Below are 19,232 nucleotides of genomic sequence, written 5' to 3'. Positions count from 1 at the left end.
GCCATCAGTGCTAATCACTTCAAGAAAGGTCGTACTTAATGACCTGCGGACAAATACATCGGATCACTATCCTATAAAGGTTGAACTTTTGTGTAATTTTACTTTAAATATAAAGCCAGAAGAGAACGTAATAAGCACTAGGGTGAACTGGAGAACTATTGATAAACACGTATATTCCATTAGGGTCAAGGACGGTCTCGCAACCCTAGAAACTGAAATTGATGATGATAATGTCGAGGAGGTTGTTAAAGATTTCTGTGAGCTTATGAGTGAATCTGCGTCAAATCTTGCCAGTAGAAGGAAACCGTTTAATTCTAAACCTAAGTTAAAGGTGTGGAACCCAGAAATTAGAGACAATGTCATGAACATGAAAAATGCATATAAAGCTTGGAAGCGGGCGGGTAGACCGCGTGGAGAGAGTAGTTTATTAACTGAAAAGAACTTGGCTAAGAGGGCACTACGATCCAGTGTTAGGCAGGCAATTGCGAAAAAAGACTATGAACTAAAACAGAAGATAATTGAAAGCAGGAAATATGACTCTAGAACATTTCATAAGCTAGTGAATAGCCAACGTAACAAGCAGGGCAGGTTTATTACTGATTTATACGTAGGTAACCAACGGTACCAAGAAGATAAAATTTTATGTGGTTTTCATGATCATTTTGAAGCTCTTGGGAAACAGGCTGCCAATGAACTTTTCGACAATGTATATGATGAAATCGTCAATATCGAATACGAACTGACTGTGAATATGAACCGCAATCAATACGTCCAACCTGTAACTAAAATTGAACTTGAAAAAGCAGTTAAAAGTCTGAATACTGGTAAAGCGCCTGATGTTTACAACATGTCAGTCGAACATTTATTGAACTGTGAAGACAGCACCTTTGAGTATCTTTTAAAGGTTGTATCCCATGTATTTGCTAGTGGACTGTTTCCTGCGGCTTTGAAGAGAGGTGTGGTGACTCCCATTTTCAAAAACAAAGGTGAACCCAATGTTTCAGGGAACTATAGAGGCATAACAATTCTACCGGTGATTGGCAAGGTCATTGAAGCAATACTGCGCGATAGGATAGCACCAAACATAAAGAGCAGCCAGAACATATTCCAACGGGGCTTTACTAAGAACTCTTCACCACTAAATTCAGCTTTTATAGTAGAAGAACTGTATCGTGAATGTCATGACAATAGATCCGAAATGCACTTGATCTTTCTGGACGCGAGATCTGCGTTTGATGTAGTAGACCACAAACACCTTATGCGACGACTGGGTCACATTGGAGTATACGACAAACATTGGTGCCTAATCGATAGCTTCCATAGGGACTCCACTAGTGCAGTTAAGTGGAAGGGGCGTGTCTCGGCTGAGTTCAGTGTTCAGCAGGGCGTTAGGCAGGGTGGAGTACTGAGCACCGACCTATACAAGGTCTACGTTAACCCGCTGCTTGATCGCCTACAAGAAGCCAGGGTGGGATCCACTATTGGTGACGTCAACTGTTCGGCCAGTGCTTGTGCGGACGATATATGCTTATGTGCCGAAACGGCCAATGAAGCGCAGGAACTGTTAAACATTTCAGCAGAATTCGCCAATATGGAGCGATACCTGTTACAGCCTACCAAGAGCGTGCATATCCATGTTAGTCACCAACGTAAAAAGGGCGTGTCTACTCCCCTCTTCATGAACAATGACGAAATTCCATCTGTGCAAAGAGCTATACATCTCGGTATTATACGAACTGACTCTATGCTGAACAACCAAAAAGCTAATGTGGATGAAAATTTTAAAAAAGCAAGAAGGAAAGCATATAGTATATTCGGTAGTGGTTACAAAGGGCAAGCGGGACTAAATGTACTGTCCATAATTCATCTTTACAAATCTTATGTTCTTCCCGTGCTTTTATACGGATTGGAACTGTTATTACCTCCTGAACGCATTATAAACTGTCTCGAAGCATTCCAAAGAAAGTTTGTTAAAGAAATTCTTAGACTACCAGACAACACAGCCAATGCGGCAGTATATCTTCTATCCGGACTTTTACCGATCGAAGCACAAATTCACATACAGGCACTGACCTTCTTACATACTATATGCTCGCAAGATAGAAACAGTATTGAGTGGGCGCTACTCGAACGTCAGATTAGCTTTAAATCAGTTGACAGCTCATCCTGGTTCATACAAGTTCAGCATATAATGTGGAAGTACGAGTTGGGGACTGTTGCTGACTTAGCTGACAACACACCCAAGAAGGGAAAATGGAAGACACGTGTACTCAAGGCGGTTCATAGCTACTGGAGTGATCAAATAGACAGTTTAACACCCTTATATTCTACATTGTTTTTCCTGAGACAAGATAAGTATGTGCCTGGTAAGATTCTCCCTTTGCTCTCATTGGAATATACGGCCAGAGAGTCAGAACGGTTAAAAACAAAGGTACGGTTACTCACAGGGACTTACATGCTCCAAACAAAACGTAAGAACTTTAACCAGTATGACATAAACCCAACATGTCAGATGTGTGGTGAAGAGAACGAAACCGCAGAACATTTTGTGCTCAAGTGTAGTGCCCTACATAGTGTTAGACAGTCAATTATGGTAGACATAGAACGACAGTGGGGGGCGATAACAGAGACTTCATTTAATACTTTACCCGTAGACGAACAGCTCTACATACTCATCAACAGTTGGCCAACTTTAAAGACTTTCCTGAAAACCCATTTGTCTTCAGAATTTCACGAGTTTGAGAAGCATTGTGGACGGTTGTTGTACGGTCTGGACAGGACACGTCAGTTGCTCTTGGTGACCAATGCAAGCCAGCGACCACCCCGTACCAAACACACACAAAAAACAAACTAAAGAAGGGCATAATTCTTAATTAAACTGGCAATAGTGTTTATTGGGTATTTTTATTGAAGGCAATACAATTCTAATGTATGTACAGAAGCACTCTCCGGCCTTCCGTAAATTCATTTAATGATTTATTTTTATTTTTATCTCATTTAATATTTTAACAACTAATGAAAAATCGCGCGTACAGTTCTAAGTCGCATATATTCGCGATTAGTGGATAGACTTATATTCTAGTGAAAGGTGTGTGATTTAAGGAGTGAATAGTGTGAACGTGTAATATAGTGTTTATATTCGGTGGAGGATTATTCACTGTCTACAAACGATTGTTTGGTTCCTCTACAAAGGGGGTTCAAGAAGAACACAGAACATGGCGATCACATAATGTTCCACCAACCAAAAGCCTTACCTTTGTTTTCTGAAGTTCGCTCGACAACCAACAAGTGTTTTAATTAATTGAGAGAGAGAAAAAGCACTTTTAATTGTTTACAAATGTTGAAATCACATGGCAAATTTGTCAACAAGGGAAATAATCGTGTTGACATACAGTGAGACACAAAAAGGGAAGTGACTGTTTTGACGTTTTCACCTGCTCAGTCACCCGTAAACAGTTGGATTGGCATTACGACATCTTTAAGCTTTCAATAGACTTGTTATTGTATTGAAAATCGAATTTGAAAAGAAATTTTAATGCCTTAACATGTACAAACCTATATGGTCTGTTTAATCTCTTGCACTTTCACTAGCCTTAGTTACTACTAGTAGAACGAGTTGACAGGTATGTAGATGTTTAATATTTTTAAACAAGGAAGTTAACTTAATGCAAAATTACTATTTATTTTTTATTCAAGCAACTAGTTGTAACAGCGTAGTGAAATAATAAAATACAAAAAGACCATGCAAACAATAGAATGCTGCTGGCTTCATAGATGTTAGTATTTTAATATGAGAAACGTAAAAGATGCTATTGAATTGTGCTGCCTGCTGGTTAAGTCGATAAAACAGTACTTTTTCGGCGTAAGCTGAATAAGCCAGCTTTTCACCCTGACTTGACCTTTGTAAGTGTCCAATAATACTCAAATAAAATTTCCCGCGGCTAGGTACGAATGAATACACTTCATTTATTCCATTGGCTGATTTGAGTATAACACCAGAACATTGGAAACATATCCGCGTCTTTGTAACACTGTTTTACTGCATGAAACAATTTTATCTCTAATGAAAAGGCCCAATAGATAGAACAGTTTTACAATCAATTTTCGACATAAATACAGTTTGTGCGTTCACCTTTTATTTTCAGAGAATTACCAGCGCAAAAGCGTTTAACTAAAGGCTCTGTTGTCATATTTAGTACTTACTTGCATTGCATTTCAACCCGCGAGGTTTCGGGTCAATACGCGGTCATTTTGTGAAAGTCAGAGTTTATATACAGTTCATCACCGGAGTTCGCAAAAGGGGTTCCGATCATTGTGTCTTACTGACAATAACGTAGTGACTGTAATGCATTGCATTCCAATCCGCAAGGTATCAAGGTCAGTTTGCGGTCAGTTGCAGAAATCTTTATATAAACGCCGTCTCGTAAACTTTGTGCACTTGAAGTCTGTTTTGATCAGAAAGATACTAAATAAAGATATTCGGCGATATTATTGTGGTATGTCAATCATCGATTTTTAATATGGTTTCAAAATTTGCATGATAAGGACCAATTTTGATAAAATTAATTAGAAATATTTATCCATTTAGACCAGTTTATTAAGCATGACCACAATTATTTGCTATACTATAATTATGCAATTAAATAAGATTCGAGTATTGCCGGCTGACCTATATGCACTCGTTTATTTTCATGTTTCTTGTGTTTTTCTATTCTGTAAATATAGATATCTGAGTAATAATATCACATAAAGCAAAATAAGCCACGAAATCTGGCGCAACACCCCGTAATTGATTTGCTTATGATGTAGCTAACAACTGCGCAGAAAAAAGGCATCCGCTACTTTTTATCTCATAGAGATAACTTTTGATCGTTCATAAACATCGACCGCAATCAACGCCGTATATCTTTTTTAAAGATATTTCTTGTTAAATGTAAACATGAGACAAAGGTAAACCGAAAGAAGTAATACAAAATATGATGGCATCAATGTTTGAGTTTAGATCTTTTATTATTTTAATAAAGCAATGAGTCTTCGTATACATTAAACAAAGTTCTATGACTGCAGATAAAGCTGGTGGTATCTGCTCAAAGTATGCATACCTATGTATTGAGCTATTGTAATAAATTGCAGGAGGATTGTAAAGTGACCTGTAAAGGGAAAAATTGTCAAATGGACTCGTTAACTGAGAACAATGATAGTGACTTATTAATACTGTAACTGTTGCACTTTAGTACTTATATTATTTAAGTATCTTTACAGCCAAAGATTTATCAGTACACATTTAACCCTTTATCATTTTAAAATTTATATAAACATCTAAACGCTGAAATAAAATTGATGATTAATAAATGTTTCTGCGATGTTCTTTATATTTACTAAACTCATGTATTTTGTGATTTAATTTATCAAATCGAGTGTAAATTATATGATAAAAATTATAAGCAATACAATAAACATTTTAGAAACAAACGCATTCTCTTCAAGGAAGATCATGATGTCCCAATTGTGGATTAAGAGCAATAACTGGTATGCCTGTGACACCACATGCCTGCACATGTGTATATTAGATTATCTACATATTATCTTTAGAAAGCACTTTCTCACTTGATGGAAATCTGACTGTTGTCGCGAGAATCGATGGGAACACGCAATGACTGGAATAGATAGATCTTTGATGCAGCATTTATTTCAAAGGTGGATGTTCCTTATTAAAAATAATTTGATGCTATGATACTAAGTAATAATTTGTTACTCTATTAAGTCATCTATTGTAAGTAAAAAAACCCATTTTGAATGTGCATGTACATGTATATTACAAGAACAATGACAAATAAAAGACGGCCAGCAAACCTGAATTAGAATGTGTTATATTCTACCAACTAAATAATGTTACTGAAGGATTAATAAGTGAAACACTTGTATATTTGAACTTGAAGTAAATGTTACAGATGTGTAGCAGTTGAAGTATAAGGATTTTATTAATTAAATAATTATATAATGCATTTCTTGGACAAAAAAATTTTCTTCATCTTATAAAGAGTAACAGAAAACAATAATAAAATTTAACACATGGGCAATACTTCAAACGGGGAGAACTTTACAATAGACAATATTGCATTGTAAAATTGTGAAAAAAGTACACAATGTCTTTAAAAACCAAATATTGTCTGACCCAGGCTTCTTGTAGGTCAGCTAATCTTGGGGAATTTCATTGATGCTTCGTTGCTTTCGTGTACAAACAAACCTGCGCAAATTACTTTTTATGCCCCTGGATCGAATGATCAGGGGTATATTGTTTTTGGCCTGTCTGTCATTCTGTCCCAAAACTTTAACCTTGGTTAAAGTTTTACGATAACTTTTGAAATATTGAACATTGCAACTTGATGTGTATCTCATGGAGCTGCACATTTTGAGTGGTGAAAGGTCAAGGTCATCCTTCATGGTCAAAGGTCAAAACAAAAATTCAAAGCAGCGCAATAGGGGGCATTGTGTTTCTGACAAACACATCTCTTGTTAAATCTGCATCAAAACATCCCTGATGCTGCAAGTATGAATCGATTCTTTGTTATTGAATGTCCAAACCAATATTAAAACAATATCATTAAAAGACCAAGTTTATGCAAAATCCTTTTTAAAATGAAATTTCCAATTCAAATTTATCACTATAACAATTGTTTGTGTCTGTCTACTTTTGGGTACAGTACTTGTATCTGAGGCATATTGTAAAATTATTGAGGTTGCTCACCACCTATTTGTTTTGATTATTTTTGTGGTACGACTGTAACATTATTTGAATTTTTAGAATTAAATTGATTTTAAAGAAAAAAATACTTGTACAATTTATTGATGTTTGTGCCTTCAATTTCATTTATTTCAAACAATATGAACTTTATTGATTATTGCTTTTGATATGTACAAATACTTGTCCTGAATTCTACTGTCTGTAGTTTAATGTAAACAAGATTTTGTCAGCCAGAACAAGTTTTACATGACAGGATAATACCGGGGTAAATTGCTAGATCTATAATTTACACATGAATAACTTTATATAATATGAATGTTTATAGAAAGGTTTATTTTTAGTTATTGTCAATTAGTAAAGATACATACACTGCTCATTTGCAAACATCTGGATTTTGCAATACATATCACATCTTAAGCCAGATTACCTTATAACACTGTATTATGTGAATTGGGAATAAGACATCAAACTGGGAATGGACATCATTTTGGTGATTTTCTCTAACAAAACTATTCATTTCATGATCTACATTTATTTTTGTAATATATTATCTATAATTTAAGCTTAATAAGCAATTTTCAATGACTTTTTCATTAACAGTGATTGTACTTTTATCATTTAAAGTGTTTTTTAAACCGTGTCCATGTGCGGCATGGACACAGTTTCATTTCATGAGGATTTTTTGTTAAATTAATAAAAAATCCAGTTTTGAAGTAAAATCAATTTAAATGATACTATTATATATGCACGTATCTGTTTTAATTATAAATTGTCAAAGTAGATAAATACAACATTTAAAACTGCATATTATGCACTTTTGATAAAACACAATTTATTCCCAAATTGATGTCTTATTCTCAATTCACATAATACAGTGTTATTATGAAAGTGTTGTTTATTATTGGTTTTATTTGACAATAAATCTTGTCTGTATTGGTTTGCTATAATCACCTGGTAAGGCCATTCCATTAAATCATCAAACTAGTTTTTGACGACGCTGTGAAGCAGCTCGTCTAAGTTATCATACCATGAAACAATTCTTCACAATGGCGACCTATGTAAAAGACCGAGCCAGTCCGATTGAGATAGCTCGATTTTTCTAATTGGCATACCTCGCTGATTATCATTGATAAAGGTATCGGAAGCTCAGCTATAAATAGGACAGAATATTATGGGAAAGCAATTTAATAATAGTTTGAAAACATTAATTTTAAATCAGTTATATTCAATCCATTATATGTTTATAGATCAATGAAACAACTATGCATTTTCTGTATTGTATTTGACATTTATCGTGATTTAGTAAATAAATTGCAGTTAAAACGTGTGTAATTAACTTTCAACGCGATCATGAGTGTAAAGAAAACGAATTATTTCGAACCTGCCATTTGTAAACGTTGTAGCGACTATGGTATATAAACAGCATAATAGCCGTTTGACATCTGTGAAACTCGCTCTCATGCGTGCTTTCTCATTTTGCATATTTGATAAACTTTTCAAACAGAAATTACAGAGCCACATCAGTGCACATACTATGTTTGATAATTCATTCGTTTGTTGGATATTGTTTGCTGTTTTAAACACATATTAGGTCATATAGCGGAGATTTAGTTAACCTTACCATGTGTTCATGGGCGAACTCACGAATTCAAGTGCTCTTACGACTTTGTGCTCATACCTACTTTCGGGAATCATCATGAAATTATTGCTGTACTTAACGAACAAACATGCCTAAGCTTATTGAATTAGAGAAAAAAACAATACTCAAAAGAGAAAAATTATATGTTCATGCACATGGGCATGTGAAATCACGTCCGTACACATAGCATCATTAACTTAGGAAAGGAAACAACTAAATATAAAGTTTGGTATGATATACATGTGAAATTAAAGAGCATGGTGTAATTAAAGAGCTTGTCAAGTTTAGAATTTATATGCTGAAACGTAATGTTATAACCCACAAACGTTTTATTGTAACAGAACGTTTTTTTAAGATAAGTGGTACAGAAAATACATGTTGAATATCTTTTTAAAGATATTTCTTGTTATATTTGATCGAGAATGTAACCCGCCTCCCAGTTTCGCTGAATGGATCAAGTTCCCCACGGGCACTACTTCCCCGTACCCCCATTTTTTTCGTACCCTACATTTTTTGTACCCAATTTTTTCGTACCCATTTTTTTCGTACCAAAATTTTTGCTCGTACCCAAATTTTTTTTCGTACCCAATTTTTTTTCGTTCCCAAATATTTTATTTTGTAACCAAATCTTTTTTCGTACACAATTTTTTTTTGGCATAATTTTTGTACCCAACATTTTCGTACCCATTTTTTTTCCTACCCAAAATTTTCGTACCCACATACACAATTGTGGTGATGTAGATAAACTTAAATAGATGCTTTTATATCAATCCTCTTCAAAAGCATCGTCACACCAGTACTGTCAGTACTTTGATTAAGTTGATGCACAGACTACATCTCTGCATTACTATTTTGAATAAATGCAGGCCTTTTCCGCTCCATTTTGGGAAAACGCGACACTGGAATTTTTGGAATTTTGCGTCGTGAAAAACCCCCATTTTGGGAAAAAAATTAATCACAAAACTGGCTCAATTTGGAAAAATAATCGCATGTAAATAGTGTTTCTTATATTTCAAAGAAGCCGTTAACTGGTAAATAACGACTATTTTGATAACATATTATTAAAATTTTACAAAATATTATGAACATGTGTGATAAGTTCAGTTTTTTATCTGATTTTGGGGAAAAGGCCTGGCCTTTCTTGAGGCGAAAAAAAATCGCACGAAATGCCGGATTTTGGGAAAAATAAGGAAAGTCTTTAAAGGAAAGTCTTAAATATTCAATTTAAATTTTAACATAATTTACTGTTTTTAAAACAAACTCAAGGCAACAGATAATTTAATTATGCAATATTTTTCTTTTTCTACACTGGATCAGGTTAACTTATATATTTAAAGGTTTAAAAAAAAAAAGATATTTTTTTTTTTTTGGAATTGGGAAAAAAAATTTCAATTGGGAAAAAAACAACAAGATTTGCATTGGGAATGGGGCCGAATTTTGGAACCATGGCATAGGGCGGAAAAGGCCTGAAATGTGTTTTATTTTTGCTTTGCAGTGCGTCTTTATGTGCTTCTAACTCTCACAGAAAAACAGACCAACAACACTATATCTGTTAAGTTGATGGGCAAAATAAACAAACTGATACAATTTGAAAGAACTTTTTGTGGACTAACATTTCATAGCTATTCAAACTCATAACAATAGTTTAGAAAAATGTGTCAGCTGTTTGTTTATTCATGTTTGAATAAATATTAGTGCTTTCTAACCTATTTACCGCAGTGTTGTTTTCACCATTTTGGTAATGAGGCCTGCTACCTTTGGATTGGGAAAAATTGAGACATTTTACTAAAATTGGGAAATTAGTGTTGTTGCTGTTTTGCTAACAACTGCTTCAAAATTTGAAATACAAGTGTTTTCAATATTATATTTACTAAGGTTCAACTTATAGATATGGGAGATGAACTAAATGTTGAGATCTATAAAAAAAATCCGAAACTTTTAATTGGGAATTTTAATGTTCAATTTGGGAAAAATATATCCTTTTTTCCATGCGGAATGTGGCCTAATTTGAATGAAAATAAAACACTGTACATCAAAAATGTACTTGATGTGATTAAAAATAAAAATTTGTGACATCAATGTTGTTTTTGTAGTGACTACAGTTAAAATGTACTTTTTTTTCTTTAAAACGAAAGTAATAGTTAATACTTAAATGAAGTAGTAATTTTTTATATTACCGGTATTTATCTGAAACATAAACATGGTGTTTAGACATCAATTATTATTCCTTTACTAACACAGGAATGCAGGAATTCAATCTGCTTTGACACCACCATGATAACAGCACATGGACATGGTATATTGAGTTTAAATATAAAAAAATGGACAATTTAAAAAGTTTGGCAATATTACACTTGGAAAAATAATACAGGTAAGAATAATGCAGACAGGCAATAACACACTTGGGCTGTAATACAGGTGGGTAATAATACACTTGGGCAATAATACAGGTGGAAAATAATACAAGTTGGCAATAATACACTTGGGAAATAATACAGGTGGGTAATAATACACTTGGGCAATAATACAGGTGGAAAATAATACAAGTTGGCAATAATACACATGGGCTTTAATACAGGTGTCCGGTAATAATACACTTGGGCAATAATACAGGTGGAAAATAATACAAGTTGGCAATAATACACATGGGCTTTAATACAGGTGTCCAGTAATAATACACTTGGGCAATAATACAGGTGGAAAATAATACAACTTGACATTAATACAGATCAGGGTAATATTGCACTTGGGTAATAATACAGGTGGGGCATAACGCAAGTTGGCAATAATGCAGTTGGGAAAAAATACAACTTGGCAATTATAAAATACACTTGGGCTTTAATACAGGTGGATATTAATACACTTGGGCAATAATACGTGTGGAAAATAATACAAGTTGGCAATAATACACTTGGACTTTAACACAGGTGGGTAATTATACACTTGGGCATAATACCGGTGGAAAATAATACAAGTTGGCAATAATACATTTGGGAAATAATACAGATCAAGGTAATAATGCACTTGGGAAATAATGCAAGTTTGCAATAATAAAGTTGGAATAATACAGGTGGCTAATAATACACTTAAATTGCACAATAATACCAGGGGAAAATAAGACAAGTTGGCAATATTGCACTTGGGCAATAATACAGGTGGGTAATAATACACTTTGGCAATAATAATGGTGGAAAATAAGACAAGTTGGCAATAATGCACTTGGGCTTTAAAACAGGTTGGTAATAATACACTTGGGGCAATAATACACATGAACAATAATACAAGTTGGCAATATTGCACTCTGGCAATAATTCAGGTGGGTAATCATACATTTGGGCAATAATACAGGTGGAAAATAGTACAAGTTGGCAGTAATACACTTGGGAAATAATACAGATGTGTAATTATACACTTGGTAAATAATACAGGTGAAAAATAATACAAGTTGGCAATAATAAACTTGGGAAATAATACAGGTGTGTAATTATACACTTGGTAAATAATACAGGTGGAAAATAATACAAGTTGGCAATAATACACTTGGGAAATAATACAGGTACACATGTAATTATACACTTGGTAAATAATACAGGTGGAAAATAATACAAGTTGGCAATAATACACTTGGGAAATAATACAGGTGTGTAATTATACACTTGGTAAATAATACAGGTGAAAAATAATACAAGTTGGCAATAATAATATTGGGAAAAAATACAGGTACACATGTTATTATACACTTGGTAAATAATACAGGTGGAAAATAATACAAGTGGGCAATAATACACTTAGGAAATAATACAGGTGTGTAATTATACACTTTGTAGATAATACAGGTGGAAAATAATACAAGTGGGCAATAATACACTTGGGGAATAATACAAACACAGTATTATGTGAGGTGTGAATAAGACATCAATTTGAGAATAAATTGTGTTTTTTCAAAAGTGCATAATATGCAGTTTTATATGTTGTATTTATTTAGTGTGACAAATTATAATTAAAATAGATACTTGCATATATAATAGCATCATTTAAATTAATTTTACTGCAAAACTGGATTGTTTATTGATTTTTTTTAAATCCTCATGAAATGTAACTGTGTCCATGCGCCAATGTAACTGTGTCCATGCGGCGCATAGACACAGTTTAAAAATACAGTAAAAATGATGAAAATACAATCACTGTTCATGAAAAAGTCATGGAAAATTGCTTATTAAGATTGAAGTATAGATAAAATATTACAAAAATAAATTCAGATCATAAAATGAATAGTTTTGTTTGAGAAAATCACCAAAATGATGTCCATTCCCAGTTTGATGTCTTATTCCAAATTCACATAATACAGTGTTTACAGGTGTGTAATTATACACTTGGTAAATAATACAGGTGGAAAATAGTACAAGTGGGCAAAAATGCATTTCGGCAATAATACAGGTGTGTAATTATACACTTGGGCAAGAAGATAATGGGGCAATAATACATGGGAGCAATAATCCTCTTGGTAGTAGTAAATTGGCATCTGTTTTGCTGATTTAATAGCCGTTATTCATTCATATTCCCAATGGCAAAAGGTACTTTTTTTCGCTTAAATCAGGTCTCAAAATTACCCATTGATGGTTTGCCTGTCAGCTGCTTGGAAATATAGCTGAAAAAGCTTGCAGTTGTAATAATCATTTAACGGATATCTTTAAGTTTAATACTTTTTCTTTTTGTTTGTTTTATAAATATTAATTCAAGTTATGAATGCAGCAATAATACTTTTTTCTTAAATTTAAAGAAAATACGCAAATCTTCTGAATTGGGTCATAGGTGAAAGTGATGGTCATATACCAAAAGTGATGAAATAAGTAACAATACGCTTGCGCTTGAACAAAAATTGTTTTTGGTAAAACATTTTGTAATAATTACATTTGGACATAAACAATCATTCCCTAATGCACTAATGCACTTGAGATGTAATATGGCACCTGTTTTAGTAGTTTGTCTGGCATTGCTATTTGATTCGAGTATTAAAAGTATCGAGAATCATCGCGCTCATGCTTAATACATTAGTCAATATGGTGGAATAATTCTTGTTAAATTAATTAAAAATAATATTTATCATGGTATTGTTGAAAACACATTAAGAATCTATTATTGACATACCATAATTATATCGCTGGATATCTTCATTTAACATCTTTCTGGTCTAAAGAAAATTCCGGTTCACCTAGTTTACACTATAGCGTCTTTATTATATAACGATTATTTTACTGACAGCGAACTCTGGTCAGTACAGCGATGACCTGTATATAAACTCTGACATTCACACACACTAACCGCGAACTGACGAAGGTGTAGAATCTACGCACAAATTGTATTGATGTGAAGAGTTGAGTGTAAAACTGTTCTATCTATCATGCCTTTTCATAAGAGATAAAATTGTTTCATGCTGAACACGCAGTAAAACAGTGTTCGAAAGACGCCGTCATGTTTCCAATGTTCTGGTGGTATTCTCAAATCATTCTCAATGGACTAAATGAAGTGTATTCATTCGTGGGAAGCCGCGGGCATTTTTAATTAATGTAACCTAAAGGTCACCTAAGGTCAAAAGTGACGTTAAACAGCTACGCCGAAAAATACAACCGTACATTGTTCCAGATGCACTATTTAATTATTTACATCCAACATCATAATTAATTTGGTATAAAAGAAGCTACATGACCCGTTAAATGAAATTTCATCTGTTTTTTCTTACAGACCCCAACATGAATCTCATAGAAGCTGTGTGCCTCATGGTTGCCCTGGCAACAGTTGCCAAGGCTCAGATGTTTGTACCATGTGGCCCGCCAGTCGCACCGAGGCCTGGGGATCCACCCCTGCCGAAACTTCCCCAGCAGTTCCAAATGCATGTCGAGGCCAACATTGCCAATGTAAGCATGTGTAGATGATTTCTTAAAGTTTCATTATTTTTTATGGAGAACTCAGTTGCTAGGGTGTTTACCCAAAGTTCGCAAATGTTGTCTAGTCTGTCTTGAGGATTTTTTTGCACGACAAGTTTAATTATTTATTGAATTATAACAAATTTGAACTAAGGCATATTGTGTAAAAACAGATATAAGAATATTCGAGAATTTTTCACTGGATAACATATCAGAGGATCACAGCTTTGGTTCCCTGTTTTGCCACTGGATTGCATATCAGAGGATCACAGCTTTGGTTCCCTGTTTTGCCACTGGATTGCATATCAGAGGATCACAGCTTTGGTTCTCAGGCCCTGCAACAACGTTACATGGTGATTGGTGGTGAAATTGAGACTCGTTCTGGAAAAAAGGGCTTAATGCATGTGTGCCCAGAATTATCTTCCCAGATTAGGTTGTGCAGTCCACACAGGCTAATCAGTGACGACTCTTTCTGTCTAGACTGGATTTTGGTTAAAAAGAGACTTCCTTTCCACAAAAGATTTGATAAAAGAGGGATTTGTCTTCCCTAATTAACCTGTTTAGACTGCAATTGTAAATATAGGACGACACTTTATGCACATGCATTAAGCGCTTTTTTTCCTGAGCGAGGCTCAATTGAATGTTTGGCCCTAAGTCTCCCTACGTTTGCTTGTATGTGCACTAAGTGCTAGTAATGAAGCTTACGCAGAAAAAGTTAGAGAAGGTTAATGGACGCTTTTGAGATGACACAAAGTGAAAACTGTTGAAAACCTTGAAAATCCAAATTCACATAATTAAGCCATTAAGAAATGTTCTTTATTTTCATTATTTTTAGCTTCATTATTTATTGACTTAAGTTTGAGCTATTCTACTCACTAATTTGTTGGAGTTTGCAGATGAATCTGCGAAATGCCTGGTTCATTTACAAACATTCACTGACCAATACCTATAAGTGTGGGTAAAATATAAATAATTTAAAAGAATATTATTGTTCAAGCCTTTAACCCGTTCCCACTCAGAAGCAAAGTGAAAATGACTATGTGCAAACAGCATAAAACCAGAGCCGCAAACTCGCAGTCTGTTCAGGTTTTATGCTGTTTGCTGCTCATCAGTATCTTAAGGTTGGAAATGAAGCCTTTAAACTTGAATCTGGTAAGAAATGTCTTTAAAATTTAACTTCCTAAGAGACTACAAATGCATAAAAATACTAAGTGGTAAAGGGTTGAATACTTGGCAAATTATATAACTATATTATGTAATTATTGAAACAGATGCACTGCAAAGTAACCTAGTGTAGAATATTTCTCTGATTTTATTAACAGAGAGGTTTGACCAGGAATTACAAGGAGTTCTACGACTACCCAGGCAATCGGGCAGCCATTTTCCAATTTGACCAATCAACTGGGGTGCAGAAACACACGATTATGAATTTCACTTCTGGAATTGCGTTTGATCATTTCTCCAGTAAGTTTAAATAGTTTACGTAGGGCTATGTTTGAAGTCACATTTGTCATAGAGGATATTTGTTGGATTCGGTGGATTATCGATTATAAATCACTAGTGACCATAGGAAATAAGAGTGAACAGCCACGAGTAAAAATATGTTTTTCTATGATCACGAGTGAATTAAAATCGATATTCCACCGAATCCAACAAATTTTCTTGTTATTTTATGCTTGTTTTCACAGTTAATAAACATAGTTAAAGAGTTTAACTAAAGAATTTTGCTGGGATAATGACATCATTTCGTCCAAAAAATAATGTCATTTCACAGTGAAACAGTGAAAATTATCAATAATTTTCAGTGTTAATTTTCACTGTTTGAAACAGTGAAATTATCAGTTTTAGTTCACTGATATTTTTCTAGAAACCACCGGAAAGCATAAAATAAAATATATTTAACCCATGGAAAATACAAAATCAGGTTGTCTTAGCGATGACTTAATTTGGCTATTCTTTTGCTTCAGAATATTTGCTTTAACATTTATAGAAATCATGAAGAAAAATCAAGCGTTACCTCAACAGAACAACACAATTTTAGAAAAAAAGAAACTAAATGAAAAAATTTAAATTAAGAAATAAAGAAAGAAATATTTAAACTGTCTTGTATGGTTTCTTTTGTTAAGTGTATAATTGACCTTCATTATGAGAAATAGATCAAGTATGTTATATGCAATTAGTGTAATTCCAGAATAGCCTGTGCTATTGGGCAGTTGAATGGCTCAAGCGCTATGCCATCTGCTATAAAGTCACTTGAAATTTTGTGGTCTCATTAGAGGACATGGTAGTCTCTTAACAGACTACGCTGTCAACATATTGCATAGAACCCATATTAGCATAATGAGGGTCATTATTTATGTGTTTAAGTGTTCAAAAATATATATAGCAAAATAAATGGCTGCTGCCCTCTGCTCCTTTTTGTCCACATATTATGTCACACAATTTTGTTGCATTCAATTTGTGTAAATCCCCATGTGGCAAAAGTTCCATTTTCACATTACGCTGCTAATAAATGCTTTAAACCCTTTCCCACTCAGAAGCAAATAGAAAATGACTACAGTCGAAACCCGATGGCTCGAACTCGCTTGGCTTAAATTTCCGGTTGGCTCAAACTTGCATCAAAGCACCGATTTTGTATGCCTATATATTCTTATAAAATTTTGTCGGATGGCTCGAACTCGCTTGGCTCGAATTATCGGATGGCTCGAACTGTTTTTACAGTCCCAGCTACAGTTTTCACACGTTCTTTTGTTCGGATGCCTCGAACTCCTTCGGGTCCCAAAAAATGCTATTTGATTAGGACCGCTTGATTAAAAGCACGCACAGAGTGATTTAACACCGGTTGCATAAACTGTTAATCGTTTATGACTGCTTGATTAAAGGCACGCAATAATTGATTTAACACCTGTTTGCTAACATGTCCTCGACTCAAAAGTTAATTAATTTGAGTAAAAGATGACATTGTGTATAAGAGCTGGCGTTTTGGTAGATGCTGTATCATAATGGCTGCAACGGCTAAATCGCTAAAAAGCTTCGTTTCTCGACGATAGCTACGGAACGCAACAAAGACGGACATAATGTCATTCTTCAAAAAATATAAATAAATAAAGGAATGTAGTGCTGTCTCGTATGTAAATAATGCGTATATAGTGCTGATGCATGATTTCTTCTTTAGTGCTCTGTGTTAACTTAAAATGTGCTACGCCAAAACGTGCTTATATTTATTAAATGCTATTTATTAATTGTATTTGTAACTGTTTTAAAATATTCGTAAATTAAGTATATATTTGTTTCAAATTAACTTATAAATTCAAAAGCAGTAAGTAGTGCGAAGTAGTACGGAGTTTTAGAAATATGTGTACTCTTCAACTCGAGGTGAAAATGTACTGCAGACTTGTTTGTAAACAAAAGTTTGTCAGAAATCGGATGGCTTGAATTCCGGATGGCTCGAACTATTGTTGCCGGTCCCGACGAGTTCGAGCCATCAGGTTTGGACTGTATATGCAAACAGCATAAAACCAGAACAGCTTGCGAATAACATGAAGTCTGTTCAGGTTTTATGCTGTTGGCTGCTCATCAGTATCTTAGGGTTGAAAATGAAGCATTTAAAACTTGAATAAAGTAAGAAGGGTATATGATTAAATATAACTTTCTTAATGGCTACAAATGCGTCAAAATACGTATCTAAGGGATAAAGGATTAAATATGTATCTAAGTGGTAAAGGGTTAAATACATATATAAAAGGTTAAGGTCAATATATGTATCTATTTGGAAAAGGTCAACATACCTATCTAAGTGATAAAGATCAAAATACATATCTAAATGGTAAAGGTCAAAATACGTATCTAAGTGGTAAAGGTTAAAATACGTATCTAAGTGGTAAAGGGTTAATATAGGTCAGTGCCAGGTTAATGGTGGCTGAACACAGACTGTGCTTACCCATCATGATGATATGAGTGTTAAGTGTAAGAACACCAAAAACGTCTCTTAAATTGGACGGAATAATGATCTTAAACAATATTGTATCTGTGGCCATGTAGACTTTGCTAATTCAGTAAAATTTCAATGAGGGTATACAGCCAAAGAAATGACCAGCTTTACCATGCAAGCCCAAATTCTTATATTATGACAATTTTACAAGCCCATCTGTATGACTCGTAGAATCAAAGAAAGCCGTGTTAACGATGAACCAGTGTAGTGCTTGCAGGCTGGTGCTGGTATAGATCATTACCAGTAGGCTAAGAATCAAATGACAAGAACACATGGATGGCCCTTTTTATTATGTATATTGTTTTTGTGCTGTCTGTCTGTCATTCTGTCCCAAAACTTTAACCTTGGGGTTTGATAACTTTTGCAATATTGAACATACCAATTTGATATTTATCATGCACGTGTATCTCATGTAGCTGCTCATTTTGAGTGGTGAAAAGTCAAGGTCAAGGTCAACCATCAAGGTCAAACATCAAATATTATTGTATTTTTCTTTCCTAAAACTTTAACCTTCGTTAAAGTTTTATCATAACTTTTTTAATATTGAACACAGCAACTTCATATTTGGCATGCATGTGTATCTCGTGGAGCTGCACATTTTGAGTGGTGAAAGGTCAAGGTCATCCTTCAAGGTCATAGGTCAAATATCATTGTATTTTTCTTTCCTAAAACATTACCCTTCGTTAAAGTTTGGTCATAACTTTTTGAATATTGAAGATAGCAACTTGATATTTGGCATGCATGTGTTTCTCATGAAGTTGCACATTTTGAGTGGTGAAAGGTAAAAAATACAATTCAAGGGACATAATGAGCTTTAAAAGGGAGATAATTTCTAAACCTGCCAAATGATATATTGAAATTTTATTTTAAAGCGGGCAATAGGGGGCATGGTGTTTCTGACAAACACATCTCTTGTTTTAACAGCATTTGTTT

General features: G+C 34.2%; 1 protein-coding gene across 1 annotated transcript in view; it reads left to right on the top strand.

Annotated features, from left to right (window-relative positions):
- Nucleotides 1-3,428: 3,428 nt before the first annotated feature.
- The window catches only part of LOC127836966 (uncharacterized), a 37,126-nt gene continuing 21,322 nt past the window's right edge, over nucleotides 3,429-19,232 (top strand). Inside the window, exons 1-3 of the mRNA XM_052363642.1 lie at nucleotides 3,429-3,623; nucleotides 14,127-14,299; nucleotides 15,631-15,772. Of these exons, the coding sequence (XP_052219602.1) occupies nucleotides 14,135-14,299; nucleotides 15,631-15,772 (307 nt within the window). The 5' untranslated portion in view covers nucleotides 3,429-3,623; nucleotides 14,127-14,134. The remainder of the gene's footprint in view (nucleotides 3,624-14,126; nucleotides 14,300-15,630; nucleotides 15,773-19,232) is intronic.

Source organism: Dreissena polymorpha, chromosome 7 (genome assembly GCF_020536995.1).
Source record: "Dreissena polymorpha isolate Duluth1 chromosome 7, UMN_Dpol_1.0, whole genome shotgun sequence".
Classification (NCBI taxonomy): Eukaryota; Metazoa; Mollusca; class Bivalvia; order Myida; family Dreissenidae; genus Dreissena; species Dreissena polymorpha.
This window is presented reverse-complemented; position numbering and strand designations above follow the sequence as displayed.